The 27,574-nt window shown below is 70.6% G+C and overlaps 3 protein-coding genes across 3 annotated transcripts; 2 read left to right on the plus strand and 1 right to left on the minus strand.

The window, feature by feature from the left end:
- The first annotated feature begins 3,113 nt into the window (after positions 1–3,113).
- On the plus strand, positions 3,114–4,337 carry DNAJC22 (DnaJ heat shock protein family (Hsp40) member C22). The gene is made up of 2 exons (XM_054177492.1): positions 3,114–3,902; positions 4,145–4,337. The coding sequence occupies exons 1-2, from the start codon at positions 3,114–3,116 to the stop codon at positions 4,322–4,324; spliced, it is 969 nt and encodes a 322-aa protein (XP_054033467.1). The 3' UTR covers positions 4,325–4,337.
- Positions 4,338–9,024: 4,687 nt separating this feature from the next.
- Positions 9,025–22,282, plus strand: SPATS2 (spermatogenesis associated serine rich 2). The gene is given in 13 exon segments (XM_054177329.1): positions 9,025–9,119; positions 11,266–11,345; positions 11,993–12,101; positions 13,395–13,444; positions 15,228–15,461; positions 16,217–16,325; positions 17,498–17,633; positions 19,155–19,213; positions 19,897–20,006; positions 20,534–20,636; positions 21,524–21,557; positions 21,559–21,673; positions 22,004–22,282. Coding segments are annotated over 13 exon segments (1,443 nt in total). The 5' UTR covers positions 9,025–9,094.
- Positions 22,283–23,477: 1,195 nt separating this feature from the next.
- Positions 23,478–27,066, minus strand: MCRS1 (microspherule protein 1). Its single transcript, XM_054177411.1, has 14 exons — positions 26,991–27,066; positions 26,450–26,579; positions 26,230–26,368; positions 25,974–26,132; positions 25,748–25,857; positions 25,549–25,657; positions 25,291–25,429; positions 25,131–25,206; positions 24,557–24,585; positions 24,305–24,397; positions 24,121–24,203; positions 23,921–24,008; positions 23,677–23,804; positions 23,478–23,579 (listed from the first exon to the last, which is right to left on the minus strand). The coding sequence occupies exons 2-14, from the start codon at positions 26,557–26,559 to the stop codon at positions 23,493–23,495; spliced, it is 1,350 nt and encodes a 449-aa protein (XP_054033386.1). The 5' UTR covers positions 26,560–26,579; positions 26,991–27,066; the 3' UTR covers positions 23,478–23,492.
- Between the last annotated feature and the right edge of the window lie 508 nt (positions 27,067–27,574).

A 27,574-nucleotide genomic window follows, 5' to 3' on the forward strand; every position in this document is an offset into this window, starting at 1 on the left:
GGGGGGGGGTCTCCCCTACCTCCCTCCCTCCAACCCCTCCCTGCCCGCCCTGTGCCCCCCGGCCCCCCCTGGGGCTCATTGCGGATGCGGCTCATGCCCGGGGCTGACAAATAGGCTCCGAAATCAGACAATTAGCCGCTGCCAGCCGCCGATTAATGCGCAGCCCCCCCGCCCCCACCCCCCCCCACACCTAGAGCCGAGCCGGGGGCGGAGGGGGGGCCGGGGGGGCCGAGCTGGCAGTGATGGACGAGCCCGGGGGGACCCCGGCCCCGCCGCCCGCATCAATTACCGGGAGTGACACCGAGCGGGGCGGGGGCGGAGGGGGAGGTAAACGGGACCGGGGTGGGAGGGGAGGGCGGGGGGGGGGACGCAAAGGGGACCAGGCCTGGTCCCCGAGTGCGTGTGAGTGTGGACATGCGTGTCAGAGCATGTTCACGCGTGCCAGAGCACGATCATGCGTGTCAGAGCATGTAGTTGTGTGCGTGGCCATGATCATGCGTGTCAGAGCATGTTCACGCGTGTCAGCGTGCAGCTGCGTGTGTGGCCACGTTCACGCGTGTCAGAGCATGTCCCCTGCGCTGTGTGTGGCCACACGTGGGACACAGAGGGGACAGTTCGTGGTCTGGGAGCCTCAGACCACGCTCCCCGCGTGTCCCTGGCTGCTGCCCCCACGCGTGCCCGGCTCTGCCCCCCGCACGGCCCCGGCTGTGCTCTCCGCGTCCCCGCCAGGGTCTCTGTGTCCCCACCTTGGTCCTTGCGTGTCCCCAGTCGCCGTCCCCACGTCCCCGTGGTGCTCCCTGCGGACCCTCCGTCACCCCCACACCCCGGCCGGGTCCCCCCGTGTCGCCCCGTGTCCCGGCTGTGTCCCCCCGTGTCCCGGCCGTGGTCCCCGGGCGGTCGGGGCCCGCACGCCGGTGGCGGGGGCTGATCAATGGAACCAATTAGGCCGCGCACGGAGCTCCCGGGGGGTCGGGGGGGGTCGGGGGGATTTGATGGGAACCCTCCCGGGCTGGGGCACCCCCGGGGGCTCCTCTGCACCACTTTGGCCTCGCGTGTTGCGGGGTGGGGGGGAGAAGGTCCACGGAGAAATTGAGGCTGTGGTGGAAGTGGGGGGGCTCCGACCCCCCCCCCCGCCCCTCCGTATCGATCGCCGGAGGCGGATTTGACATTTACAAATCCAAAGGCTTCAGGTTATCGATCGGGATGAGAGACCCCCCCAAGGCCCCCCCCAATCGATCCTGTGCTGATATTGAGGTTGGGGGGGAGGGGGGGGGGGATAGCACCGCAGCCCCCCCCAGCCTGGGATCCTGGAGGGGTCTAGGAAAGGATCCTGGGGGGGCGTCCAGGGAGGAGTGCTGGGGGTACAGAGAGGGGTGCGCTGCCCACCCATGCTGGATGCCCCCCCCGGGCTCCGCTGAATGCTGGCGGAGCTGGACACCCCCCCCCCGGGCCCCCCCTCCCCTACGCGGACTCGGGGGCAGCGGAGCGTGGGCGGGGGGGGGTCCGCAGGGAGCTGCTGTCAGGGAAGCAGCGAGGCGCGGGGTGGGCAGCGCGGGAGGGGGGGCGGGGGGGGACGGCTGTCAGCCCGGACCTGATGGGCAGCAGAGCCCGGAGCGGGGGGGGGGGCGGAACACGCACACGGACCTGCAGCATCCCCCAACCCCCACCCAGCATCCCGGGTGGGGGAGGCTGCCCAGGCACCCAACCTCCCAACGCCCCCCCCCCCCCCAAACCAGGGCTTGGCCCCATGGCGCCCCCAAACCCCTGGCACGAGGGGAGGGGTCCCCGTTCAGCCCCGGGGGGTGCGGAGGTCGATGCACCTGGGGGGGCGCTGAGCTGGGGTGGGGTATTCGCAACCCCCGGGGGGCGCTGAGCTGGGGGAGGGGAGATGTGGGGGGGGAATATTCGCAGCCCCCCCTCCCCCCCATCGCCCAGCCGGGTACCGGGGGGGGGTGCTGAGCTGGGGGAAGGGGATGGGGGGGGGGGGGGAACGTTCGGAGCCCCTGGGGGGCGCTGAGCTGGAGGGGGAGATGTGTGTGGGGGGAATATTCGCAGCCCCCCCCCCCCAGCCGGGTACCGGGGGGTGAGCTGCCGGCGCCGGGCGCTGCGGGGCCGTTAATTATGGATGAGGCCAAATTGGCCTCCGCTGCCGCTTAATCCCCGCAAACACGGCGCGGGCTGAGCAAACAGCGGGCGGGGGGCGAGGCGGGGGGAAGGCTGCGCCGGGGGGGGGGGGGCACTGCACCGAGCTGCGTTGGGAGGGGGGCAACAGCCGGGGAGCTGCACCGGGGGGAACGACGGCACCGGGGGAGGCTGCATCGGGGGACGGGGGGGGTGGCGCATCCACCTATGTACCCCAGTGCCAGGTGGGGTATGGGGGGGATGGCAGCTCCTCGGAGGGGGTACTCAGTACCCCCCCAGTTCTCCCTGCAAGCTCCCCGGTGCCCCCCAGTCCGTCCCCCCCCCCTCCCCCAGTGCCCGGCGGTGGCGGTGCCGTGGCCTTTGCCCGGTGTCGTGCTGGGGCAAAGTCTGCCGGGGGGAGCGGTGCCACCGGGAGCGGCTGGGGCCAGGTGGGTCAGGGAGGGCTGGAGCCGCACCGGCGGGGGGGCTGTGGGGGGCTGTGGGGGTTGTAGGGAGGGCACCAGCCCAGGGTGGGCTCTGGGGACCCTGGCGGGGCTGAGAAGTTTCTGGGTGGGGTTGGGGAACCCTGGAGGGGGGGGGGGAGCGTGGACCAGTCCTGGGTGGGTGCGTGGGACCACAGGTGGGCACAGCTTGGATCTGGGTGGGCGTGTGGGACGCCGGGTGGGCATCGAGGGATCTGGGTGGGCACTCAGAGTGCTGGGTGGGGATGGGCCAGCCCCGGGTGGGCGAATGGAAGCTGGGTGGGCACACCCTGGCTATAGGTGGCCACATGGCACCTCGGGTGGGCTCACAGTGCCCCTGGGTGGGCACAGGGGTGACTGGAGGGTCTGGCCCCGGCTGGGGGCACACTGCTAGCCCTGATCTCGGTGTCCCTCCCGCAGGGTGCTGGCGCCGGGGGCCGGACCGGTGCCCACCGGGGCGGTGCCCCCCTGGGCGGCGCCGTTGAAGTGCTCGGCGTGGCCGGGCGGAGGATGGCCAAGAGGCTGCTGGTGGCCTACGGGCTGTGGGCACTGGGGGGGCCGCTGGGGCTGCACCACCTCTACCTGGGCAGGGACAGCCACGCACTGCTCTGGATGCTGACCCTGGGCGGCTTTGGCGGTGCCTGGCTCTGGGATTTCTGGCACCTCCCCGGCTGGGTGGCCGCTGCCAACGGGACTGCGGTGCCCACCGACCACAGCGGCGCTGTGCCAGCCTTCAGCCCCGTGCGCCTGGCAGGGCAAGTGGCAGTGGGGATGTATTTCGGCTTGGTGGCGGCGCTGGGGCTGCCCTGGGTGCCAGCACTGTTGGCACAGCCCCTGGCCGTGGGGCTGGGGGTGCTGCTGGTCTCTTGGGTGGGCAACGAGATGACAGAGCCCCCCAGCACCCTGGCAGCAGCCTTCCTCACCTCCCTCCTCTTGAAGGGCAGGGTGCTGGCACTGCTGCCCGTCAGCGTGGCCGCCAGCGTCGCTGCCCAGCGCCACCGGCGCTACAAACCCCGCGGGATGCCGCGGCCGGGGCTGCCCACCCGCCTCTACCACCTGGGGCTGGCATGCCTGGCATTCACCACCCCGCTGGTCTGCCGGGGGTTCTGCGGGGCCGCCGGGGCGCTGGGCACCCTCCTGGCCCTGCCCCGTGCTGCCATCGAGCTCCTGCTTCTGCCCCTCCGTCCCTTCTGGCTCCTGGCAGAGGTGCTGGGCATCCTCAGCACCAATCCTGCACGGGAGAGCGGTGCCAGCTTCAGACAGAGCAGCTGGAGCGAGAGGCAGCAGTGGGCATATGAGGTGAGGGTGCGGTGCTGGGTGCCCAGCGTGGAGGGGGAGGCTGGGGTGGGATGGGTGCTGGGGATGGGTGCTGGGGGGGATGGGTGCTGGGGTGGGATGCTGTGGTGGCTTTTGGCTGCCCCTATACCTTGTGGGGACACCCCCCCATGTTGGGGTCCCCTCTGAGGGCACACACACAACCCCATGCATGGCACCGGGGGTGCCCCAGCAGGGTCCCCACATCACAGCTCTCTCGCCCCCAGGTCCTGGGTCTCCCTTCTGGCTCCTCCACCGAGGACGTGCACCGGAGCTACCGGGAGCTGGTGAAGCTTTGGCACCCGGACCACAACCGGCACCGGGCCGAGGAGGCTGAGAGACGATTCATAGAGCTGCAGGAGGCCTACGAGGAGCTGGCAGGACCCCGGAGGGCTGCTGGGGGGTGACAGCGGGGACCGAGAGTGGGGCCGGGGGGTGTCAACAGGAGTTTCCCTCTCTCCATGGCTTTGTTTCTCCTCTCGGTGCAACGGGTAGCAGGGGACCGCGCGGCAGAGCCCGGGGAGCACCGGGCCCCCGGGAAAAGTGTCACCCAGGGGTGTCACAGAGGCGTGGAGGGGACTGGTGCCACCCATTGCATGGGCATGGTGCCACCCGCTGCACGGGGCTGGGGTCACCCATTGCACGGGGATGGTGCCACCCGCTGCAGGGGGTTATGCAAAACTCTACGCTGCACCGGACAAGGAGGCCACCAGCACTGGCACGCCCGGTAGCCTCGGCGGTGTCGCTCGGGGGAGCCTCACCGGGGGCGGTGAGTGCGGAGCGGGGACTCGAACCGCCGAACACGGATCTCAGTTCCCCTCATCTTCGGCCGCGCCCGGAGCGCACTCGGGTGTTTCCGCAGCAGGGCGGTGGCTCTCGGCAGTTTCCGTCCACGTTCGGCTCGCGTCTCCCCGCCCACCTGGACGCTGCAGAATCCGATTGGCTCTCAGGGGCGGGATCGGTCACGCCCTTCTTGTGCGTCGGAGGAGGGAGCGGGCGGAGCTTCGCCGTAGCGGCCGTTGGGCAGCTTCGCCATTGGCTGGCGGTACGCCACCTCTTCTCTCCGCGACGCGTTTCTCACTGGCCAGAGCCACTCAGCCCGCCCCCTAAGGGCTCATCTGAATGGCTGGCGGCGGAAGGAGGGCGGGCCAAGTCGAACCTTTCCCGCCCTTTCATTGGCGAAATCCTCTCGGAGGGGCGGGCATGATGGCGGCGATCTCGCGTTGCCATTGGCTGCCGAGCGGTCGCCGCGTCGCCAATTGGTTGCAGCCGCCGGAGGGCTCCTGCCGGGCCGCCGCCGCCACCCCCTCCCCGGTGCATCGCGGCCGCTGGAGGTGAGGGGGGAGGGGGGGAACGGGCGGGCCCGGGCGGGGGTAGGGTCCCACCGCCGTGGCCGGTGAGTGCGGGGCGCCCCGGGACCGGCGCGGGGCCCGGGGGCCATGCCGGGGCGAGGGGAGGGGGCTCCGAGGGGCCTGGCGAGGGGTGGAAGGGGCAGGGAGGCCTCGTGTGGGGAGCTGAGGGGGTCCTGCGTGGGCCAGGGGAGGTCGAGAGGCGGCTGCCGAGGGGCAGGGGCACGCAGGAGCCTTGCGAGGGGTTGGGGGGCAGAGGCTCTTGTGGGGAGGCTCCGGGGGCACAGGGGGCGGGGGGCAGCGCCGGAGGGCTGTGGGAGTGCGGGGCCAGGGGTGAGCGACCCTCGGGACCCCCTGATGTACGTCGGGGCTCATCCCCAGCCCTGCTCGGCCGCGGCCTCCCCCCCGGGCCTCTCCCTCCTGTGCCCACCCCCAGCTCCTGCTTCCCAGGGGCAGGGGGGGCCCTGGCTCGGTGCCTTTCGAAGCCAAACAAATGACCTGAGGAAGGATTCTCCTCGGGCCCTGGGGGGGCTGTGTTTGACCTCCTGGCTTCAGCCCCCCCTCCGCTTTCTCCCCTGGGGATCTTCTCCCGGCAGAAGCCAACCAGCAGTAAGTCAGGAGGTGGCTTCCAGCTCCTGGGCTCTGCTCTTCTGCCTCCTCCTCGCTGCTGCTGGGCTTCGGTGCTCAGCTTCCTGAGCCAGCTCCGGCGCTGAGAGGTTGTGGGGGGTCCCCCCCGCGGGGCCGAGGGGGTGAAGAGGGCAGCTGGGGCTGGGTTCAGAGAGGGGAGAAAGCCCCTTTCAAGGGGGGGCTTCCACGTGTGCTTGACCTCCCCGGGCCCCTGCTCGGGGGTGCAGCTGAGCTCCTGCTGTCAGCAGGCCAGGAGAGGAGTTGGAGCTGCCAGAGGAGGAACAAAAGCTTCTGTGTGAGGCTTTTGTGTGCTGAGGGAGGTGAAGCTGGAACAAGAGGCAGGCAGCTCCCCGTGGGACCTGCTGCAGCCTCCTGCCAGAGCCCAGGCCTGCAGCTTCTTGGAGTCCCTCTGCTGTTGGAGAGCTTCAGCTGCTGCCTCTCCCCTCCGGAGCTGGGGCAGATGCTGAGCCCCCAGAGTCACCCTGGGGCTCTGCAGCACCTTGGAGCCCAGCCCCAAACCCAGGTGGTTTGGGGCTCTGGAGGCTCGGGAAGGGGCAGCAGGGTTTGCTCTGGCAGCTCCTGGCTGCGGGGGGCGCCACGGAGCGGTGGCAGCAGCAGGACCCTGCTGGGCCGGGGGCAGAGCAGCAGCTGGCAGCAGGCTGGGGGCCGAGGGCAGCTCTGGCACCGAACCTCTGGGGCCTGGGGAAGCTTCCAGGCTCTTCCTGGGGAGGTGGGAAGGAGGCTTCAGCTGGGAGGGAGGCTTGGGAGCATCCTCAGGGCAGGGTTTGTGCCGTCCCCCTCCAGCCCTTCTGGCTGCTTCCTCCTCTTTTGTGTTGCGAATCGAGGCCAAAGGGGTGGGGGAGGGGGGGGGGAGGGAGGATGAGGGGGGTGGGAGGAGGGGGTGGGGGTCGAGCAGCCCCCTGCCCAGTCGTGCTCTGCATTAAATGAGTTGGGAGGGTGAGGAAGGAGCTGGAATACAGACAGCGAATTATGGCTGAGGCTAAAGGAGAGAGCTCCCCCCCGGGGAGAGCAACCTCCCCCCGCCTCAAATTCCTCCCTCCAGTCCCCTCCCCCTTGCTCCTCCTCAAATTGTCTTCCCCCACCTCAAACCCTCCCTCCCCCTCCCCTCCCCATCCAGGATTTATCCAGGGTGCTGCTCAGTGCTTCCCAGGGATGTGCTGGGATGGGGAAGGGGCTCTGGGAATGGGAGGGGCTGGGGGTGGAGCAAACCTCCACACTGGGGGGGGGGAAAGGAAGAGGGGGAGGGGGGGAATTCCCAAACCCTGGAATTGAGGTGGGGGTTGGGGGAAGAGGCTTGGGGGGGATAAAGGGGAGGGGGGGAGAGCTCCCCAAGTCCTGGGGATTGAGTCAGGTTCCCTGGATCCAGAGCAGTTCCCTGGGGGATTCCTTTGGGAAGGGGAAGCCCACCCCAGGGCCTGGCTTTGGGGCTGGCTCTGGGCAGGGATTGCCTCTGGGGTGGCTCCAGCAGGGGGTGGGAAAGGAGCTGCTGCCCCCAGGAGCTGCTGCAGGCTCTGCCCAGCTTGGGCAGCCCAGCAGGAGCAGCCCCCAGAGCCCCCTTCCCCCTTCCCCCGAGCAGGGAAGCTGTGGAGCCCCTGAAGGCTCTGTCTAGACAAGAACAGCACCAACTGCCCAGGGATCCCTTGATTCCCTTCTTCCTCCTCCTCTGCTGCTCAGGGATCCCTTGGTTCCTTTTCCCTCCTCCTCTGCTGCTCAGGGATCTCTTGGTTCCCTTTCTTCCTCCTCCTCTGCTGCTCAGGGATCCCTTGGTTCCTTTTCCCTCCTCCTGTGCTGCTCAGGGATCTCTTGGTTCCCTTTTTCCCTCCTCCTCTGCTGCTCAGGGATCTCTTGGTTCCCTTTCTTCCTCCTCCTCTGCTGCTCAGGGATCCCTTGGTTCCTTTTCCCTCCTCCTGTGCTGCTCAGGGATCTCTTGGTTCCTTTTTCCCTCCTCCTCTGCTGCTCAGGGATCTCTTGGTTCCCTTTTTCCCTCCTCCTCTGCTGCTCAGGGATCTCTTGGTTCCCTTTTTCCCTCCTCCTCTGCTGCCCAGGGATCTCTTGGTTCCTTTTCCCTCCTCCTCTGCTGCCCAGGGATCTCTTTTGGGTCTCTTTCCTTTCCTTCCAGGTGGGTTTGAAGCTTCCCTTTGTTCCCTGGGTTGTGTTTTGAGTCCTTTCTGGGTTGCTCTGAAGCCTTTTTGAAGCCTTTCAGACACTCACTTGGAGGCAGCTGGGGGGGGGGGGGAGGGGAGCAGGCTGCAGCCCCTCTCTGCCCTCCCCCCGAGCCTCAGAGCCCCCCCAGGATCCTGAGGCATCTCTGGGGGTGGTTTGAGTTTGGTTGCTTTGCCCTGGCCCTGAGCTGCCCTGGGAGGTGCCCAGGAGGTTCCTTGGCAGCTGGACTTAGGCCACAGCCCTGCCCTGGGAGGTGAAGCTTGGGCTGGGCTCAGCTGGGGCAGGCTGGAGCTGGAGAGCTCAGGGTCGGAGCTGCTGCTGCTGCTGCCAGGCCCTGGGCACCCCCACACCCCCTGGGGGGCTCCCAGAGCTGGGGGGGCCTGGGGGGCTTGGGCTCAGGGAGCTGAAGCTGGCAGCAGCTCTGCCCTCAGGACTCTGAGCAGGTAGAAACCAAACCTGAGCAGGGCAGGCTGGTGCCAGGGGCTGGTGCCAGGGGCTGGTGCCAGGGGCTGGTGCCAGGGGCTGGTGCCAGGGGGGTGGGAGGCTGGTGCCAGGGGTGGTGCCAGGGGCTGGGGGGCTGGTGCCAGGGGTGGTGCCAGGAAGGTGGGAGGCTGGTGCCAGGGGCTGGTGCCAGGGGCTGGTGCCAGGGGTGGTGCCAGGGGCTGGGGGGCTGGTGCCAGGGGCTGGTGCCAGGGGTGGTGCCAGGGGGCTGGGGGGCTGGTGCCAGGGGTGGTGCCAGGGGCTGGGAGGACAGCCTGGGGGGGCTGGGGGCTGCCAAGGGCCTCTCCAGCAGCAGCTCCCTGACCTCCCTTGGCCTTTGCTTTGCTTTTCTCTCCTCCCTGCAGCAGCTGAGCAGCTCCCAGCCCCTGGCCCCTGTGGAGGCCTTTCCTTGGAGCCTGCTCCCCCCCAGCCCTGGCAGCAGGGAGAGGCTTTTGCCCCCCCCCAGCTCCTGGCTGCCTCCTGTGCCGCCCTCGGGGCAGGATTCTGCTCTTCCTCCACCCCCTGCCGGCCTCCTCCATGGCTAAAAAGCAAAGCAGCAGAGGTGAGAGGAGGGGGAGGGGAGGGGGAGGGGGAGGGGGAGGGGGAGGCAGCGGCAGGCAGCAGAGCTCCATCGATCCGCGGCTGGGGAAGGGTCAATTGGCTCTCCCCAGGCTCCTCTGCCGGCACTTGGCAGCTCCTTAGCTCCTGGGACCCCCCCGGAGCCCCCCCGGGACCCCCCCGGGGGGGTTGGTGAGGCTCTGGCTGGGGCTGGGCTGCAAGGGGAGAGCCAAGCAGGCTCTGGGAGCCCTCAGGCAGCTGAAACCTTGGCCCTGGGGGGGCGCAGGGCAGGGCAGGAACCACCCCGGGGGGGCTGGGGAGGGGGCCAGGGGGAGAGGAGGTGGGTTGGGGGCTGGGGGGGGAGGGGGTTGTTGGCACTGGCACAGGTCGCTCCCAGGGGGGGTTGTGGCTGCTCCCAGCCCTGGGGGGGGCCAGGCCAGGCTGGGGCTGGGGTCCCAGGGCATGGCAGGGGCTTGGAGCTGGCTGAGCTTTGAGCTCCCTTCCAGCCCAGCTCACTCCAGGAACCTCTGACCCCAGCTTAACCTTTCCTCCTCCTCCTCTTCCTCCTCCTCTTCCTCCTCCTCCTCCTCCTCCTCCTCCTCCTCCTCGCTCTGTGGCTGGGACACTCCCAGGAGGATGTTGAGAGGCTGGGGCAGGGCCAGGGAAGGATAAGGAAGGAGGGGAAGGGTCTGGAGGGGGAGGGGAAGGGTCTGGAGGGGGAGGGGAAGGGTCTGGAGGGGGAGGGGAAGGGTCTGGAGGGCTTGTGAGGAGCAGCTGAGGGGGCTGGGGATGCTCAGCCTGGGGCAGAGGAGGCTGAGGAAGACCTCCTGGCTCCCCACAGCTCCCTGGGGGGAGGCTGGGGCCGGGGGGGGCCTGGGTTCTGCTCCCAGGGGGAGATGGCCTCAGGCTGCCCCCGGGGGGGGCTCAGCTTGGCCCTGAGGAACAATTTCTGCCCCCTGAGGCTGGCCCAGGCCTGGCCCAGGCTGCCCAGGGGCCAGGGCCTGCTGCTGGGCTGCTCCAACCCCCCCCAGTCCTCTGCTCCCCCCCCAGCACCACCCTGAGGCCCCCCCAGGGCTTTGGGCCTCAGCCCCCTGAGCCTTCCCTGCCCTCCCTGGGCCACATCCTGCCCGAGGCTGGGGGGGCAGTGGGGAACCCTCTCCCTGGCCCTCTCCTTCCAGCTGAGGCCAACCTGAAATCCTTCCCAGGCAGGCAGAGAGCTTCCCCTGGAGCTCAGCTGCTGCTTCCCTCCCCCTCCCCCTCCCTTTCCCCTCTCTCTTTTCCCCCCCTGCCATCTCCTGGGAGGTGCTGAGGCTGCTCTGGGGTCAAGCAGCTCCAGCCCAGGGAGGGGAAGCTTCCATTTGCTGCCTGTGGAGCATTAATGCCAGAGCTGGGGGGGAGGGGGAGGGGGAGGGGGCTGCCTGCCTCCTTTTTTGTGTTTGCTCTGCCTGCTAATTAATAATTGAAGGCCTCTGGGCTCAGGCTGGGCCTGGCCTCAGCCTCCTGAGAGCTTTTGTTCTGGGGAGGCTTTGCTGGAGCCTTGGGGGCAGAGCTGGAGGGGAGCCTGGGCCAGATGTGGCAGCTGGAGGGCAGCCTTGGGGCCAGATGTGGCAGCTGGAGGGGCAGCCTGGGCCAGATGTGGGAGCTGGAGGGGCAGCCTTGGGGCCAGATGTGGCAGCTGGAGGGGGAGCCTGGGCCAGATGTGGCAGCTGGAGGGGGAGCCTTGGGGCCAGATGTGGCAGCTGGAGGGGCAGCCTTGGGGCCAGATGTGGCAGCTGGAGGGCAGCCTTGGGGCCAGATGTGGCAGCTGGAGGGCAGCCTTGGGGCCAGATGTGGCAGCTGGAGGGCAGCCTTGGGGCCAGCTGTGGTCAGGGAGCTGGGGCCAGCCCTGGGCAGGGCTCAGCCCTGGGCAGGGTCTTTGGCCTGGCTTGGAAGGGTCCTGCAGGAGCCTCCAGCTGCAGCCCTGGGCAGGGAGCTCTGAGCCTGCTGCAGCCTGAGGCCATCTCCAGCCCTGGCCTGGGGAAGGCAGCCTGGGGGTGGGGTGGGGGTGGGCTTGAGGGGCTTGGGGAGCCCAGCCCAGGCCATGGCCTCCCTGCAGCCCTCCCCTGCTGCTTCTCACAGAGCTTCCTCCTCCTCCTCCTCCTCCCCCCCAGAGCCCTCAGCTGTTGTCTTCGATGTGCAGTCCAAGGCAGTGCTGGCCCCGGGAGGGAGCTTTGAGAACATGAAGGAGAAGGTAACCTGCCCAGGGCCTGGGCTGCAGCCCTGCTGGGGCTGGCAGCTGGCAGAGGCTGGCAGCCAGCTGCCCTCTGCCAGCTGCTGCCACACCCTGGGCTGTGCCAGGGGCTCCTTAGCTGTGCCAGGAGCCGCCCTGGGCCGTGCCAGGCTCTCCACAGCTGTGCCAGGAGCTCCTCTGGGCTGTGCCAGGCTCTCCACAGCTGTGCCAGGAGCCGCCCTGGGCCGTGCCAGGCTCTCCACAGCTGTGCCAGGAGCTCCTCTGGGCCGTGCCAGGCTCTCCATAGCTGTGCCAGGAGCTCCTCTGGGCCGTGCCAGGCTCTCCATAGCTGTGCCAGGAGCTCCTCTGGGCCGTGCCAGGCTCTCCACAGCTGTGCCAGGAGCTCCTCTGGGCCGTGCCAGGCTCTCCACAGCTGTGCCAGGAGCTCCTCTGGGCCGTGCCAGGCTCTCCACAGCCGTGCCAGGAGCCGCCCTGGGCCGTGCCAGGCTCTCCACAGCTGTGCCAGGAGCCACCCTGGGCCGTGCCAGGGCAGCTCCTCAGAGGGCGACGTGAGGAGGGTGTGGGTGGGCTGGGGGGGGTTGGCAGAGCCCCAGGGGCTGCGCCCTTGGCAGGGCTGTGCCCCCTGGCACGGCTGTGCCCCCTGGCAGATCGGAGCGGTCAGAGCCATCGTCCCCAACCGCAGCAACACTGAGATCGTGCTGGTGCTGCAGCACTTCGACAACTGCGTGGCCAGGACGGTGCAGGCCTTCATGGAAGGTAACTGCGGCCCTGGCGCCGCCCCCCGGGGCCCTGGCGCCGCCCCCCGGGCCCCTGGCGCCGCCCCCCCGGGGCCCCTGGCGCCGCCCCCCGGGGCCCCTGGCGCCGCCCCCCCGGGCCCCTGGCGCCGCCCCCCCGGGCCCCTGGCGCCGCCCCCCCGGGCCCCTGGCGCCGCCCCCCCGGGCCCCTGGCGCCGCCCCCCCGGGCCCCTGGCGCCGCCCCCCCCGGGCCCCTGGCGCCGCCCCCCGGGGCCCTGGCGCCGCCCCCCGGGCCCCCTGGCGCCGCCCCCCGGGCCCCCTGGCGCCGCCCCCCCGGGCCCCTGGCGCCGCCCCCCCCCCCCGGGGCCCTGGTGCCGCCCCCCCCCCCCGGGCCCCTGGCGCCGCCCCCCCCCCCGGGCCCCTGGCGCCGCCCCCCCCCCCGGGCCCCTGGCGCCGCCCCCCCCCCCGGGCCCCTGGCGCCGCCCCCCCCCCCGGGCCCCTGGCGCCGCCCCCCCCCCCGGGCCCCTGGCGCCGCCCCCCCCCCCGGGCCCCTGGCGCCGCCCCCCCCCCCGGGCCCCTGGCGCCGCCCCCCCCCCGGGCCCCTGGCGCCGCCCCCCCCCCCCGGGCCCCTGGCGCCGCCCCCCCGGCCCGGCCCCGCCCCTGCCCCCTGCCCAGCCGGCAGCAGCAGAGCCTCGGAGCCAGGGAAGGGCTCTGGAGGGCAGCCCAGGGCCAGGCTCCCATGGAGGTCACTCCTGGGGGGCACCAGGGAGCTGCAGGGCACCAGGAGGGCAGCCCAGGGCCAGGCTGCCATGGAGGAGCTCCTGGGGGGCACCAGGGAGCTGCAGGGCACCAGGAGGGCAGCCCAGGGCCAGGCTCCCATGGAGGTCACTCCTGGGGGGCACCAGGGAGCTGCAGGGCACCAGGAGGGCAGCCCAGGGCCAGGCTCCCATGGAGGTCACTCCTGGGGGGCACCAGGGAGCTGCAGAGGGTCAGGAGGGCAGCCCAGGGCCAGGCTGCCATGGAGGAGCTCCGGGCAGTGGCCAGGGAGGGGTTGGGGAGCTCAGGGTGGAGGCTCAGAGCCTCCTCAGCTGGGGGAGGTTTGGGGCCCTGGGCAGCCTGCCCCGGGGGGAGATGTCTGGGCAGGGGCCTGGGGGCTGCAGCTGGGTTCCACCTCCCAGCCCTCGACTGCCCCAGGGCTCTGCCCCTCCTCTGTGCTGCCCCAGGCCGGCCCTGGCAGGGCCTTGCTGAGCCTGGCAGGGGGCGGGGGGGGTGGTCCCGGGGGTCCCTCACCCCCTGCTGGGGACTCCTCTTGCAGGCAATGCCAGCGAGGTGCTGAAGGAGTGGACGGTGACAGGCAGGAAGAAGGTAAAGGCCTCCAGCTGCAGCCTGGGGGGGCTGGGGGGGCAGAGTCCCAGGGGGTTGGGGTGGGAACAGCAGGCAGAGACCCCTGGGGAGGTGTCCTGATGGCCTTAGCAGGGCTGCTGCCCCCCTGCAGCCTGCCTGAACTGCCCCCCTGAGCCCTCCCTGCCTGAACTGCCCCCCTACTGCCCCCCTCCCTGAACTGCCCCCCTACTGCCCCCCTGAGCCCCCTCCCCTCCCTTTTCCCCCCTCCCCTCCCCTCCCTTTTCCCCCCTCCCCTCCCCTCCCTTTTCCCCCCTCCCCTCCCCTCCCTTTTCCCCCCTCCCCTCCCCTCCCTTTTCCCCCCTCCCCTCCCCTCCCTTTTCCCCCCTCCCCTCCCCTCCCTTTTCCCCCTCCCCTCCCCTCCCTTTTCCCCCCTCCCCTCCCCTCCCTTTTCCCCCCTCCCCTCCCCTCCCTTTTCCCCCCTCCCCTCCCCTCCCTTTTCCCCCCTCCCCTCCCCTCCCTTTTCCCCCCTCCCCTCCCCTCCCTTTTCCCCCCTCCCCTCCCCTCCCTTTTCCCCCCTCCCCTCCCCTCCCTTTTCCCCCCTCCCCTCCCCTCCCTTTTCCCCCCTCCCTTTCCCCCCCCTCCCCTCCCCTTCCCTCCCTTCCCCCCCCTCCCCTCCCCTTCCCTCCCCTCCCCTCCCTTTCCCCCCCTCCCCAGCCCCCAGCCCCGGGCTGCCCTTGGCCCTGCTCTCCCCAGCAGCCTCTGGAGCCGAGGGGCTGTGGGGCTGTGGGGCTGTGGGGCTGTGGGGCTGCAGGGCTCCCTGCAGCTCCATCTCTGTCACTCACAGAGCAGGGGAAAAGGGCACAAAAAAAAGGCCAAACAGGAGGGATTTTTCCTGCCCTCCTTTCTTGCCTCTCCCCTCGGGGGGGGAAGGGTTCAGCAAAGGCCTTCCTGAGGCTTTTTTTTTTCCTGAGGGCCTCTTTCTTGTGGCTGAGTTTCAGCATTTGATATTCTGCTGCTGGCTGAGAGCCACTGGGGGAGGAAGCAAATCCTTCAGTGCCTGCAGAAGGCTCTCCTGAAGAGCTGGAAAGCAGCAAAAGGGAGGGGAGGGGAGGGGGGGGAGGGGAAAAAAGGCACCCAGGAGCCCCTGGGCTGGGCTCTGGGCTGGGCACAGCAGCCTGGGAGCTGCCAGCAGCAGCTCCAAAGGGATCTGCTCGGTGCTGGGGGTCACAGGCAGCTGCTCCCCACCAGGAAAGGTCCTTTGGAGTGCCTGAGAAGCAGCAAAGTGCAGCAGGGAAGGGGGGAACAAAGGCACCCAGGGACCCCTGGGCTGGGCTCTGAGCTGGGCACAGCAGCCTGGGAGCTGCCACCTGGCCCCCAGCACCCCCAGAAGTGCCCTGCCTGGTGCTGGGGGTCACAGGCAGCTGCTCCCCACCAGGAGAGCTCCTGCTGAGTGCCTGAGAAGCAGCAGGGAAGGGCTGGGAGTTAAAAGTGGCCTCCAGGAGCTGCATCCAGAGCAGGGAAGGGAACTTCCCCCTGGGCCCTGCTCTGCCCAGCCCTCAGCTGCAGCCCCCTGCCCAGCTCTGGGGCCAGCAGCACAGGGAGGAGCTGCTGGAGAGGGTCTGGGGGGGGGGCACCAAGATGAGCTGAGGCTGCAGAGCCTCTGCCCTGGGGTTGGGGGGGAAGGGACCTTGAAGCTCAGCCAGCTGCAAGCCCCCTGCCCTGGGCAGGCCCCTTCCACCCCCACCCCATCAGCCTCTGCCCTCCTCCTAACCCTTCCCCTCCTCCCTGTGCCCTTCCCCTGCAGAACAAGAAGAAGAAGAGCAAGGCCAAGGCAGCAGCAGAGGGCAGCAGGGGCTCCAAGCAGCCAGGGAAGAGCAGCCAGGAGGGGCTGGGGGGGGCCCAGGAGGAGAGGGTTGGCCTCAATGGCTTCCATCTCAATGGCTGTGCCCAGGACACTGAGTCCATGGAGTCCCTCAGTGAAGGCCTGGATGCCCTCTCCATCGATGCCAGGGAGCTGGAGGAGGGAGAGCTGCCAGCTGTGCCAGCTGTGCCAGCCAGAGCAGGTCAGTCCTGCTGCTTGAACCTCTTGGGGGGGTGGGTGGGGGGCACCAGCCATGGGTTGGGGGCAGCTCCCAAGCCTGGTGAGGGAATGAGAGAGGGGAAGGGATTGGGAGGTGGGCAGTGGGGAGGGCACAGCTGGAGGGGTGGGGGCCAGCTTTGAGGCCCCCTCAGTGCCTGCCTTGGAGTGGGGAGGGGGCAGAGGGGGGCAGGGAAGTTGGGGGAGGGTCTGGGGATGCTCAGCCTGGGCCAGAGGAGGCTGGGGGGAGACCTCCTGGCTCCCCACAGCTGCCTGAGGAGGCTGGGGCCGGGGGGGAGGGGGCTTGGCCTCGGCTCCTGAGGCTCAGATCCAGGGGGGGTGGCCTCAGGGAGACCCCGGGGGGGGCTCAGCTTGGCCCTGGGGAACAATTGCTGCCCCTGGAGGCTGCCCCAGGCCTGGCCCAGGCTGCCCCGGGGGCAGTGCTGGGGGCTGCAGCCCCGGGGGGGGGGCTCCCGGAGCTGAGGGTTGGACTGCAGGGGCTCCAAGCTCCCCGGCCCCTCCCGGCCCCCCCCTGCGCCCCCTGCCCCGGGGGGGTCCTGCGGGGCAGCAGCAGCCCACGGGGGGGGGTGGGGGGTGGGGGTGGTCCCTGGCGCCCCCTGGCGCCCCCCAGTCACAGCAGTTTCTGCTTCTCTACAGCAGGGCCTGCCCCGGGGAGGGGCAGCACAGGCTCTGACCCCCCCCTGCCCCCCCCCCAGAGCCCTCCCTGCCGCCGGCCGCAGCCCCGCGGCGCCCCCCGGCCGCCGCCCGGCCCCGCCCCGGCCCTGCCCCCGGCCGCCGCCCCCGGCCCTGCCGCCAGGAAGCTTGGTAAGGAGAGGCCCCCCCTGCCCCCCCCCCGGGGCCCCCCCCCGCGGCCCCCTGCCCCGCCCCCGCGGCCCCCTGCCCCCGCCCCTGCCCCGGCGGCTCGGCCCCTGCCTGCCTCCCCCCTGCCTCCCTTCCTCTCCCTCCTGCCTCCCTTCCTTTCCTTTCCTCTTCCTCCTGCCTCCTTTCCTCTCCCTTCCTCCTCCTCCTGCCTCCCTTCTGCTTCCTTTCTCTCCCCTTCCACCCCTGCCTCCCTTCCTCTCCCCTCCTCCTCCTCCCTCCTGCCTCTCCCCCAGCGCTCAGCATCTCTCCCAGCTGCCAGCCCTGCAGCAGCAGCAGCAGCAGCTGAGCCCCCAGAGGCTGTGAGAGGGGGCAGGGGGGGCAGGGCCCTGCCTCTCTCCATCCCCCCCCAGCCTGGGGGCAGCTTCTCCTCTCTGCTGACAACTTGTTGAGAGGCCAGGAGCTGGGGAGAGCCTCTGCTGCTGAGCAGGGACAGCAGGGACAGAAGTGACAGAAGTGACAACCTCCTTTGGCTCTGCTTCCCCTCCCCCTCCCCTGCTTCCCCTCCCCCTCCCCTGCTTCCCCTCCCCCTCCCCTGCTTCCCCTCCCCCTCCTCTTGCCTTCCCCTCCCCCCCCCCCCTTCCTGAGCTCCTCACACTAACAGCTGGGGACAGTTAGGACCTTGCAGCCCCCTGGCTGACCCCAGCCTGGGCAGCTGAGCTGCTGCCACTTCAGCCCTGGCTGCCTGCAGAGCTGTCAGGAGGCAGCCAGCAGCGACTGCAGCTTGGCAGGAGGCCACTGCAGCTCGCAGGGCAGGGGTGAGGCTGAGGGCAGCAGCTCCTGGGCAGGAGGAAGGCTCCAGGGGGACCTCACAACAGCCTCCCAGGAGCTTGAAAGGGGCTGCAGGAGAGGTGGGGGAGGGAAGGGGCTGGGAGCTGGGAAGGTCAGCCAGTTCCAAGTGCTGGGGGAGAGGGAGAAGAGGAGGAGGAAGGGAGGCAGGAACTGGCTGATCTTGGAGCTCCTTTCCCCCCCAAGGCCTGGGGGGCTGTGGGCAGCCCCTGGGGGGCTGAGCTGAGCCCTGGGTGCCCCTTGTGCCCTGAGCTCAGCTCTGGGTGCCCCTGGGTGCCCCTGGGTGCCCTGGGTGCCCCTGGTGCCCTGAGCCAGCCCTCTGCCCCCAGGCTGCAGCATCGAGCGCTCGGTCAAGGACCTGCAGCGCTGTGCGGTGTCCCTGGCGCGGCTCCGGGCACTGCTCCGGGAGGAGGTGGAGGCCTCCCTCAGGAGGATGAAGAAGGCCTTTGCCGAGCTGCAGAGCAGGTCAGTGCCAGCTGCTGCTGCCCAGGCTGTGGGAGCAGCCTTGGGCTCAGGTCAGTGCCAGCTGCTGCTGCCCAGGGCCGGTGCCCAGGCTGTGGGAGCAGCCTTGGGCTCAGGTCAGTGCCAGCTGCTGCTGCCCAGGGCCGGTGCCCAGGCTATGGGAGCAGCCTTGGGCTCCCTGGCACCGCCCCCAGGCTTGGGGGGGGCTTGAGCTGGGCCTGGGGAGGGCAGCTGGGGCAGGGCTGTGCCAGGGGTGGGTCCAGGCTGTGCCAGGCTCCCACCTGGGCTGTGCCAGGGGTGGGTTCAGGCTGTGCCTGGCCCAGGGCCACCAGCAGCAGCCTCCTCTGGCAAGCAGCAGCTTGGGAGCAGCCCAGCAGGATGCTGGCTCCCCGTGGTGCCACCTCAGGAGCTGCCACTTCCTTGTCCCCAAGGTGGGGCTGGTTGGTGGCCTTTGAGCCAAGGTGGAGCTGCTGGGGCAGGGGGGGGCACAGGGCAGCTGCCTTTTCCCCCTGGGGGGCACAGAAGAGACCTTGAGACCCCTGCCAGGGCTTGGGACCCTCCCCAGTGCCTCCCTCCCCTCCCTGCCATCAACTCCTTCCTCCTCTCCGGCCTCCATCCTCCTCTTCCTCCACCTGCCCACGCTGGGGGGGGTCACCCCTGGCCTTGGGGGTGGGGGGAGCCAAAGCAGGACCAAACCTTGCCCTGGGAAGGCAGAGGGGAGGGGTCTGGGGAGGCAGAGCTGCTGCTGGGGGGGTGGCAGTCTGGTGGCACTGAGCCTGCTGCTGCTGGGGGGGAGCAGCTCTGAGGCTGCTTTGCAGCTGCTTTCTGCTCTCCCCCCCAGGAGCTTTGGCTCTAATTAGGAGATTTGGCTTTGAAGAGGCTTTTTGTCCCCCCCCTCCCAACCAGAAAGAGAGAATCAAAGGCTGGGGGCTGCCAATTGCAGGCCTGGTCGTGCCCAGGGCTCTGCAGGCAGCCACTCGTGGCACTGCCACGGGGCTGGGGGCAGCCCTGGGGCTGGGCAGGGCCAGGGAAGGTTCTGGATGCCCCTGGAAGGGAGGAGCAGGGAAGGGAGAGGAGGCCTGGGGGGGCTGGGGAGGGGGAGACACACTCATGGCACAGGGCAGGGCTGGGGGCCAGCCCTGAGCAGCACTGCCCAGGAGGGGTCAGGTCCCCAGGGTGCTGCTGGGGCCCTGCCCCTGGCTCTCCCCAGCCCTTCCTCCTCCTCCTCCTCCTCCTCCCTTCCTCTGGGCCCAGCAGCTCTGTGGCTTCCCCCCCTGCCCCCTTCCCCAGCTGCCTTTGGCTCTGGCCCCAGCACCAGGCCCAGGCCAAGCCTGCAGCAGCTCCTTGGGGGGTGCAGAACAAGAGCTGGGGCTGGGAGCTGGCAGCCTGGCACAGCCCTGGCACCTCCCTGGCACCTGGCAGGTCCCAGCTGCCCCCTGCTGCTGTCCCCTTCCCCTGCCTGCTCCAGCAGCAGCTTCCTGCTGCTCTCTGGAGCTCTGCCTCTCACTCTGCTGCCTCCTGCAGCCTGATGGACAGGGAGGTCACCTTGCTGGCTGAGATGGACAAGGTCAAGGCAGAAGCAAGTAAGGCTCTGACCTCCTGCCCCCCTCCTCCTGCTGGCCCTCAGCTCCCCTTGGGAACTCTTCCACCCAGCTGGGGGTGGCCCTGAGGGTCCCCAAGCTCCAGGGCTGCCTCCCACCGCCCCCAGGAGCGCTCCAGGGTTGGGGCAGGGAAGCTGGGAAGGACCTGGGCAGGGAGGGGAGGGAGGGAGGGTGGTTGGCAGCCAGGGGGGGCCCAGGGTGGCAGGGGGCAGGCAGCAGGGGCAGGGAGTGGGCAGTGGGGAGGGCACAGCTGGGAGGGTGAGGGCCCAGAGGGATACTGAGGGGGGGAAAGGGGCTGGAGGGAGGGAGAGGGGAAGGGGCTGGAGGGGAAGGGGAAGGGGCTGGAAGGGAAGGGGCAGGAGCTGGAGGGGAAGGGGAAGGGGAAGGGGCTGGAAGGGAGGGGGGAAGGGGAAGGAGCTGGAGTGGGGGGAAGGGGAAGGGGCTGCAGAGCTTGTGAGGAGCAGCTGAGGGCCCTGGGGGGTACCCAGCCTGGAGAAGAGGAGGCTGAAGGGAGACCTCCTGCCCCAAGCCCCCAAGAGGAGAAGAATTGACCTCCAGTGGTCCCAAGCCTGGCCTCGAGGGGAGGTCCTTGGGGTTGGGGGGAGGGGAGGGGAAGAGCTTGGCCCTGCTGCTGCCAGCCTGCAGCTGGGTTTTGTGTCCCTCAGTGGAGATCCTGGGGAGCAGGCAGAAGAAAGCAGAGGCCCTCAAGAAGCTGACAGAGGTGGCTGGGAGGATGGCAGAGGAGCAGCTGGTGGAGCTCAGAGCTGATATCAAGGTGGGGGTTGAACAGCCCCCAAAGGGGTCCCAAACCAACCCTCCTTGAAGCTCAGCCAGTTCCAAGCCCCCTGCCATGGGCTCTGCCCTGGGCTTGGAACTGGCTGAGCTTCAAGCTCCAACCCAGCCCTGGAAGGTCCTTTCCAGCCCCCCCTAAGAGCTTGGCCCTGGCTGAGCCTCCAGGACCTTTCCACCCTCCTGGAGCTTGGACCTCAATCATCTTCCAGCTCCCCTTCCCCACCCCCCCCCCCAATTCCCTGGCCCCCCTCCCCTCCAGGTGAACCCCAAACCTTCCCTCTCCCCCTCCCTGGGCTGCAGCCTCCAGGGAGGGAGCCCTGGAGAAGCCCTCTGGGAGCCTCCAGCCTCTCCCTTCCCCTTCCCTCCTCTCCTCCAGCGGCTCCGAGCTGGCTGCTGGGGACGCAGCTGAGGGGTTGGGGGTCCCAGCGCCTGGGGGGGGGTCCCAGCTCCATCCCTGGGGTCTCTGCTTGATTTTTATTGGGGGGGGGGGACCCTCCTCTTCCTGAGCAGCATTTTGTGAGTGAGAGGAAGTACGATGAGGAGCTGAGCAGGGTGGCCAAGTTCAGCTGCGAGCTGGAGGGGCTGAAGAGAAGCATCGCAGCCTTCGGGCAGGGTGAGCGGGGGAGGGGGCTGGGGAAGGGGCTGGGGGGCGGCAGAAGGGCTGGGGGGAGGGGGATGGGGGGGTAGAGGATGGGGTCAGAGGGGCTAGGGGGGCAGGAAGGGGCTGGGAGGGAGTAGAAGGGGGGCTGGAAGGGCTGGGGGGAGCAGGATGGGGGTAGAAGGGCTTGGGGGGGTCAGGGAGGAGGGGACAAGGGAGGAGGGGGCTGGGGGGGATTAGAGGGGGGCTGGAAAGGCTGGGGGGGGGTCGGGGAGTTAGGAGGGGGCTGGGAGGGCTGTGGGGGGCAGGATGAGGTCAGAGGGTCTGGGGGGGACAGGATGGGGATAAAAGGGCTGGGGAGGGGGGCAGGGAGGAGGGGGCTAGGGATGGAGGGGGATGGGGGGGGTCAGGGAGGGGCTGGGTGGGGGTCAGGGAGGGGCTGGGGAGGGGGGCAGGGAGGGGCTGGGGAGGGGGGCAGGGAGGGGCTGGGGGGGTCAGGGAGGGGCTGGGGGGGGTCAGGGAGGGGCTGGGGGAGGTCAGGGAGGGGCGGGGGGGGGTCAGGGAGGGGCTGGGGGGGGGTCAGGGAGGGGCTGGGGGGGGTCAGGGAGGGGCTGGGGGGTCAGGGAGGGGCTGGGGAGGGGGGCAGGGAGGGGCTGGGGGTACAGGATGGGGTCAGGGAGGGGCTGGGGGGGGGGTCAGGGAGGGGCTGGGGGAGGTCAGGGAGGGGCTGGGGGAGGTCAGGGAGGGGCTGGGGGCCCCTTGGTGCCAAGCTCTCCCCTGCCAGGCAGCAGCTCAGCTGCTGTCCCCCCCCTGCCCTTGGCACTGCCAGCCCTGGGGGGGGGGGGGGGGGGGGGAGGCTGCCAGCTGCCCCCTGCCCACCCCGGTGCCCCCCCCCCCCGCAGTCTCCCACCCCAGGAGCAGCTACTCCAACCGCAGCCCCCGCAGCCCCCCCGGCCCCCCCCAGCGCCCCCCCCGCAGCCTCCCCCCCGGCCTCCACTGCTGCCTGCAGCAAGAAGCCTTCGGCCTCCCTGGAGGCCTCCACCCAGCCAGAGGTCAGTGGGGGGCTGGGGGGGGAGGACCCCAAGGAGAGGCTGGAGGGGGCCTGGGGTGGAAGAGCCTTCCCTGGTGCCCCCCCCCGGGACCCTTCCCCGGTGCCCCCCCCAGGACCCTTCCCCGGTGCCCCCCCCCGGGACCCTTCCCTGGTGCCCCCCCCGGGACCCTTCCCTGGTGCCCCCCCCCGGGACCCTTCCCTGGTGCCCCCCCCCCGGGACCCGTCCCTGGTGCCCCCCCCCCCGTGCCCCCCCCCGAGACCCCCCCCCCGGTGCCCCCCGGGCCCCCCCCGGGGCCCCCCCCCGGTGCCACCTGGTTCCTCTCTCTTGCAGGGCAGCAGGAGGCCAGCAGCAGCCCCCCGGGGGCAGCCCCAGCGCCCCCCCGGGGGCAGGCCCAGGCCAGGGCCGGGCCCCAGCGGCAGCCGGCAGCAGAGCCCCCCCCCGGCCACGCCCCCCGCGGAGCCCCCTCCCCCGGGGACCCCTCCCCAGCCCCAGGCCCCCGGCCCCCGCGGCGGCCCAGGGCCAGTCGGCAGGAGGGAGCCAGCTGCTGAGAGCCCCCCCGGGGCTCTGGGACCCCCCCCCAAAACCAGGGGACCCCCCCCCGGAGTGTAGGACACCCCCAGGACTTTGGGACCCCCCTCCATGACTGGGGGCTGCCCCTCAGACTGTGGGGACCCCCCCCCCAAAAACTGAGACCCCTTCAGCATTCTGGGGCCTGCCAAGACCCTGGGACCCCCCCCCCCGAACTGGGGACCCCCCCTCAGAATTGGGGACCCCCCCCCCAACTGGGGACCCCCCCTCCGAACTGGGGACCCCCCCCAGCTCCCAGGGAGAGTTTACAACACTGCCTCTTGGTGCCATTTTTGGGGGGGGTCTCTTCCCTCCTCCCCCCCTCCAATTTCTCCTCCCCCAGGTTCAGCAGCCCCCCTCCCGGGGTCCCCATTTCCATCGGCCCCCCCCCCAGCCCCCCCTTTCCTCCTGCTGGCAGTGAGGAGGGGGAAGGGGGAGGGGGCAGCTATCCCCCCCCCCAGTTTCTGGGGACAGGCAGGAATCCAGACCCCCCCCCCCCAACTCCTGCCCCCCCCTCTCCTGCCCCCTCCCCATTTCCCCCCCCCCCATTTTTTGGCCCTTTCCTTTGGGCACTTTCAGACCCTGCCCCTCCCCCCCCTGTCCCCCCCTCCCCCCCCGGCCCCCCCCCCCCCATATCCAGCACTGACCCCCGGGGGGGCCTCTGGGGCCTGAATAAAGCCTCTGGGCACTGCCACTATCGCGATAGTTCCTGACAGGGACAAAGCCCCCCCCGCCCCCCCCCCCCCGGGGCCCGGATCCGGCTCCACCCAGCCCAGAATGGGGCTGGGGAGGGGGGGGCCTGGGGGGGGGCATCCAGGAAGCCCTCGGGGGGGGCTTTAGGTGGCTATGGGGGGGGGGGGGAGGGGGGGATGGTGTCAGCCCCCCCCCCGGGGGTCTCTGCCCCCCCAGCTCCGGGGGGGGGTCCTGGCCCCAGCGCTGCCTCCTGCCCCTCCCTCACTGCTCTCCAGCCCCCCCCCAGCAGGCCCAGACCACAGGGAGAGGAGATGGGGGGGGTCCTGCCCCCCCCCCCAAGGGGGTCCCCCCCAGCCCCAGGGACCCCCAAGTGCTGGGAGGGGGGGAGGCAATCAAACACTTTATTGGCAGGGGGGAGCCCAACCCCCCGGGAAAGGAGGGCTGGGGGCAGGGGGGAAGGGTTGCAGTGGCAAAGGGGGGGGGGGGGTCTGGGAGCTGGGGAGGGAGGGGGCAGCTCCCAAGCCCCCTGCCCCCCCCCCCCAGCCCCCCCCCAGGCCGCTCACTGCTGAGTCAGCTTGGCAGCCTCGGCCTTGATCAGGGCAATGAGGTCCTGGTTGATGAGGAAGACGAAGCGGAGGCTGGCGATCTGGGGGGGCAAAGGGGTGAAAAGGGGGGGGTCCAGCACCCCCCAAAGACCACTCAGCCCCCCCCCAGGAGCCCCCTCCCCCCCCCCAGGGCCTTACCTCCACCACTGAGTTGTTGTTGAGCTTCCACTTGTTGCCCCCCAGGACCGGGCAGCCGTCGATGTAGATCGGCCTCCTGCCCTCGTTGGCGATGAAGAACTCTCCGTTGTTCTTCAGCTTGATGACTCCTGGCGGGGGGGGGGAGGGGGAAAATGGGGTGAGGAGAGGAGACCCCAGACCCTCAGAGACCCCCCCAGACCCTCACAGCCCCCCCAGACCCTCCCCCATAGCCCCCAGCCCTAACCCTGCTTGCGAGAGATCTTCCAGGCAGGGCCCTCCAGCGCCAGGTCCACATCGATTTGGTTGTCCTTGGTGGCTCTGCCCAGTGTGATCTGGGGGGGAGGGGAGAGGAGAAGGGGCTGGGGGGGGAGGGGGAGGCCCCAAGGGGGGCTGGGGGAGCTCTGTTGGTGCTGGGGAGGGGGCAGAAGCCCCTCAGGCACAGACCTCCCTGGAGCGCATCAGGTAGCGAACCATGCGGCCCCGCAGCACGGCCAGCGTCTGGCTGTCGAAGTCTGGGGAGCTCATCCCTGGGGGGAAGGGGGGGAGGGGTTGGGGGGGACACAGACAGACAGACAGACAGGTGTGGGGGGGACAGACAGAGCCCCCAGCCCAAGCCCTCCCCCCTCACCTGTGATGCTGTCAACCAGAACCTGCCACTTGTGCAGCTCCTGCTCCAGCTGCCGGATCTCCCTCTTCTGGCGCCGGTCGGCCACGGTCAGCTCTGGCAGGGGCAGGGGGGCAGGGGGGAGGGCAGGGGGGAGGGCAGGGTGGGTGGGGGGCACCCAGCCCCCGCCCTCAGCCCCAGTTCTGGGGGGTGGGGGCGGCCCTGGGGCTCTCCCCAGCGCCTTGGGCTGCCCAGGAGGCTGTGGGCCGGACTCACCGTGCTCCAGGACCTCGTCCCGCACGTCCCTGCCAGGGGCAAGGGGAAGGGCTTGGGGTGGGAGGGAGCCTGGAGGGCAGCCCCCAGCCCCCAGCCCCCGGGCTTGGGGACCCCTGCAGGGCTGGGGGCTCCCCCACTGCCCCCTGGCCACCCCTCAAGGGGCAGAAATTGGTCCTCATGGCCAACCTGAACCTCCCCTGGGGCCACCTCCTCCTGTCCCATCCCTCAGGGCAAGAGGTCTCAGCCCCCCCTTGGCTCCAGCCCCCCCTCCAGGAGCTCTCCCCTCAGCCTCCCCTCCTCCAGCCTCGACCCCCCCCCAGCTCCCCCAGCTGCTCCTCACAACTTCTCCAGACCCTTCCCCAGCTTCCCTGCCCAGCCCTGGCCCTGCTGCAACCCCTTGGAGCGAGGGCCCCAAACCTGACCCCCAGGATTGCAGCTGTGCCCTCCCCCAGCGCCCATCCCAGGGAGCCAATCCCTGCCCTGCCCTGCTGAGGTCATTGCTGATGAGCTGGGGCAGGCCTGAGCCTGACCTGTGCCCCCTGTGCCCCCTCCCCAGCACCCCAAACCTCCTCACTTCAGTTTGCTGTCGTCCAGCATCTCCTCAGCGTCTGAGAAGTTCAGCACTTGGTCCCCCTTGGGCAGAGGCTGCACTGGAAGGAGGAGGAGGGGAGTGAGGGGGCTGGGGAGGGGGCCAGGGCCCAGAGGGGGCCGGGGGGAGCCCCCCTGGGGCTCACCAGTCTGATCCTCCAGCAGGAAGTATTGCTTCATGAGCTGCCAGTGCAGCTGCAGCGCCTTGGCCGTGCGGGAAGGGTAGAAAACCTCTGGGTGCTTATGGAGCAGCTCCTGGAAGGTGTCCAGGCTGGGCTGGCTGGCCTGGGGGGAGGGAGGGCAGAGAGGGAGCCCCTGGGCACCAAAGCCAACCCCTGGGCCCCAAAGCCACCCCCAGCCCCTCGAGAAGCCCTGGGGGGCTCCCTGCCAAGCCCTCCCCTCACCGATGCCACCTTGCTGAGCAGCTGCTCCTCGGCCTTGCTGAAGAGGACTTTGCTCTGGATGGCAGCGATGGCCTCGGGGTGCAGCTGCCTCATGGCCTGGCAGGCCAGCCTGGCAGGGGGGAGGGAGGGGACAGTAAAGCACTGTGAGAGCCCCCCCCAGGGACCCCCCAAGCCCCCTGCCCAGCCCTGCCAGGCTCACTTGGAGATGATGGGGTCGTAGAGCAGCGCGTACCAGCGCTCCTGGATCTCCCGCAGCGTGAAGCGGCAGCTGAACTTCACCCCCAGGTGCACCGAGCTCAGGTCGTTGGTCTGCAGGAGACCCCACCCCAAAAGGAGGGGGAAGAGGCCCCCGGGGGGCTCCCTCGACACCTTCCTTTCCCTTCCTTCCCCCTTCAAAGGCAGCAGCGCCCCCTAAGGGCGAGTACCTGCAGCACGGCGTTGATGAGCAGCAGGTCGTCGGCAGGCTTCCAGCGGCCCAGGTCCTTGGTCACCTGCAGAGGCTGTTTGCTCTTCTTCATCCGCTTGGCCAAGCTGGGGGCCGGCACCGGGCTGGGGGCCACCGGGGTGGACACCGACTTGGAGACCTGGGAGGATACAGAGAAGGGCGGTGGGAAGGAGGGGGAGGGGGTTCTGAGCTGCTCCCCCAGCCCCCACCCCGCCTGTCCTCGCCGTGCCTCTCACCTTCTTCTTCTCGCTGGAGGAGGGTTCGCTGCCCGAGCAGCGCCCCGGCTCGACCCCCCCGCTGCCCTTGGCCCTGCTGGAGGACTTGGCCAGGCTGCTCTCTACCAACTCATCGTCAAACTTCTTCCTCTTGATGAACCTGCGGGAAACGGCCGGCTCCGAGCCCTGCTGCGCCCCCCCGGGCCGGGCTCAGCCCCCCCCGTGCCCAACCCGGCCGTACCTGGAGGAGCTGCGGCGCTTGGGGATGGCGCCCGAGGCCTGGGCCGAGCCTCGCTTCTGCCCCGCCAGCGACTCCTCGTCCTCGGAGCGGCTCGTCGCGCCCGACGCCATCAGTCCGGAGGGCAGCACCTCTTGGGGAGGGGGCACAGGGGAGAGGAGGGTCCCGCGGGTCAGCTCCTGGGGGCAGCCGGGACCCTTCGGGCAGCCCCACTGCGGCTCCTGGGGAGACTCTGAGCCTCGGGGGGGTCCCGCTGGGACGCGCCGGGGCCAAGCGAGGGTACACGGCGGGGATGGAGGAGGAGGAAGAGGCACACGGGACGCAGCGGAGGGCCCGGGGCACAGCGGCGGCTACAGGAGGGACCCGAGGAGGGGACAGGGGTCACGGGCGGGGGGGAGCGCAGAGCCCAGCGGCGGCCTCCGGACAAAGCCCCCAGCCCGAGGAAGGCCCAGATCCAACCCCCGCCCCCGGACGACGCCTCCCGCGGTCCCACCCCCGCCCCAAACAGGCGGTACCGCTCCCGGAGCGGCCGCCGCGGCCTCACCATCCCCGGGCGCGGAGGCTCCGGCGGCTCCGCCGCGGCCCGGCCGCTTCCATGGACGGCGACGCTTCCGGATACTCACCGGAAGTGCGTCTGACGTCAGCGCGAGGCGCGCCGAAGCGGCCGCGAGCGGCGCCATCTTGCCGGCTCGGAGCGCTCTCCGCCGCGCGGCGCCATCTTGCCTCAGGGCGCCGCCATCTTGGCTAGGGGCAGGGCAGCCTCCGCTGCTTCCGTGCCCGCCGGTGCCGGTGGCTGAGCGGCGGCCGGGCTCAGCCCGAGGCACAGGGACGAGCCGCATTACCGCGGCGGGCAGGGCTCGTCCCGGGCCCGGTAGCACCGGGATCTGCTGCCCGTGGGACCGGCCATACCCACCATGGAGGCTCCCCCGCCACACCCATCATGGCGGCTGCCCACGGCCACGCCCAGCATGGCCGACACGGAGGCTCGGACACGGGCGGGGGGGAATGCAGCTTTTATTGGGACGAGCATCGCGGTGGGGCTGAGCCCTCCCCGTGGGGCCCGACCCTCCCCGTGGGGCTGAGCCCTCCCCGTGGGTCCCGACCCTCCCCGTGGGGCTGAGCCCTCCC

Source organism: Dryobates pubescens, chromosome 40 (assembly GCF_014839835.1).
Source record: "Dryobates pubescens isolate bDryPub1 chromosome 40, bDryPub1.pri, whole genome shotgun sequence".
NCBI lineage: Eukaryota > Metazoa > Chordata > Aves > Piciformes > Picidae > Dryobates > Dryobates pubescens.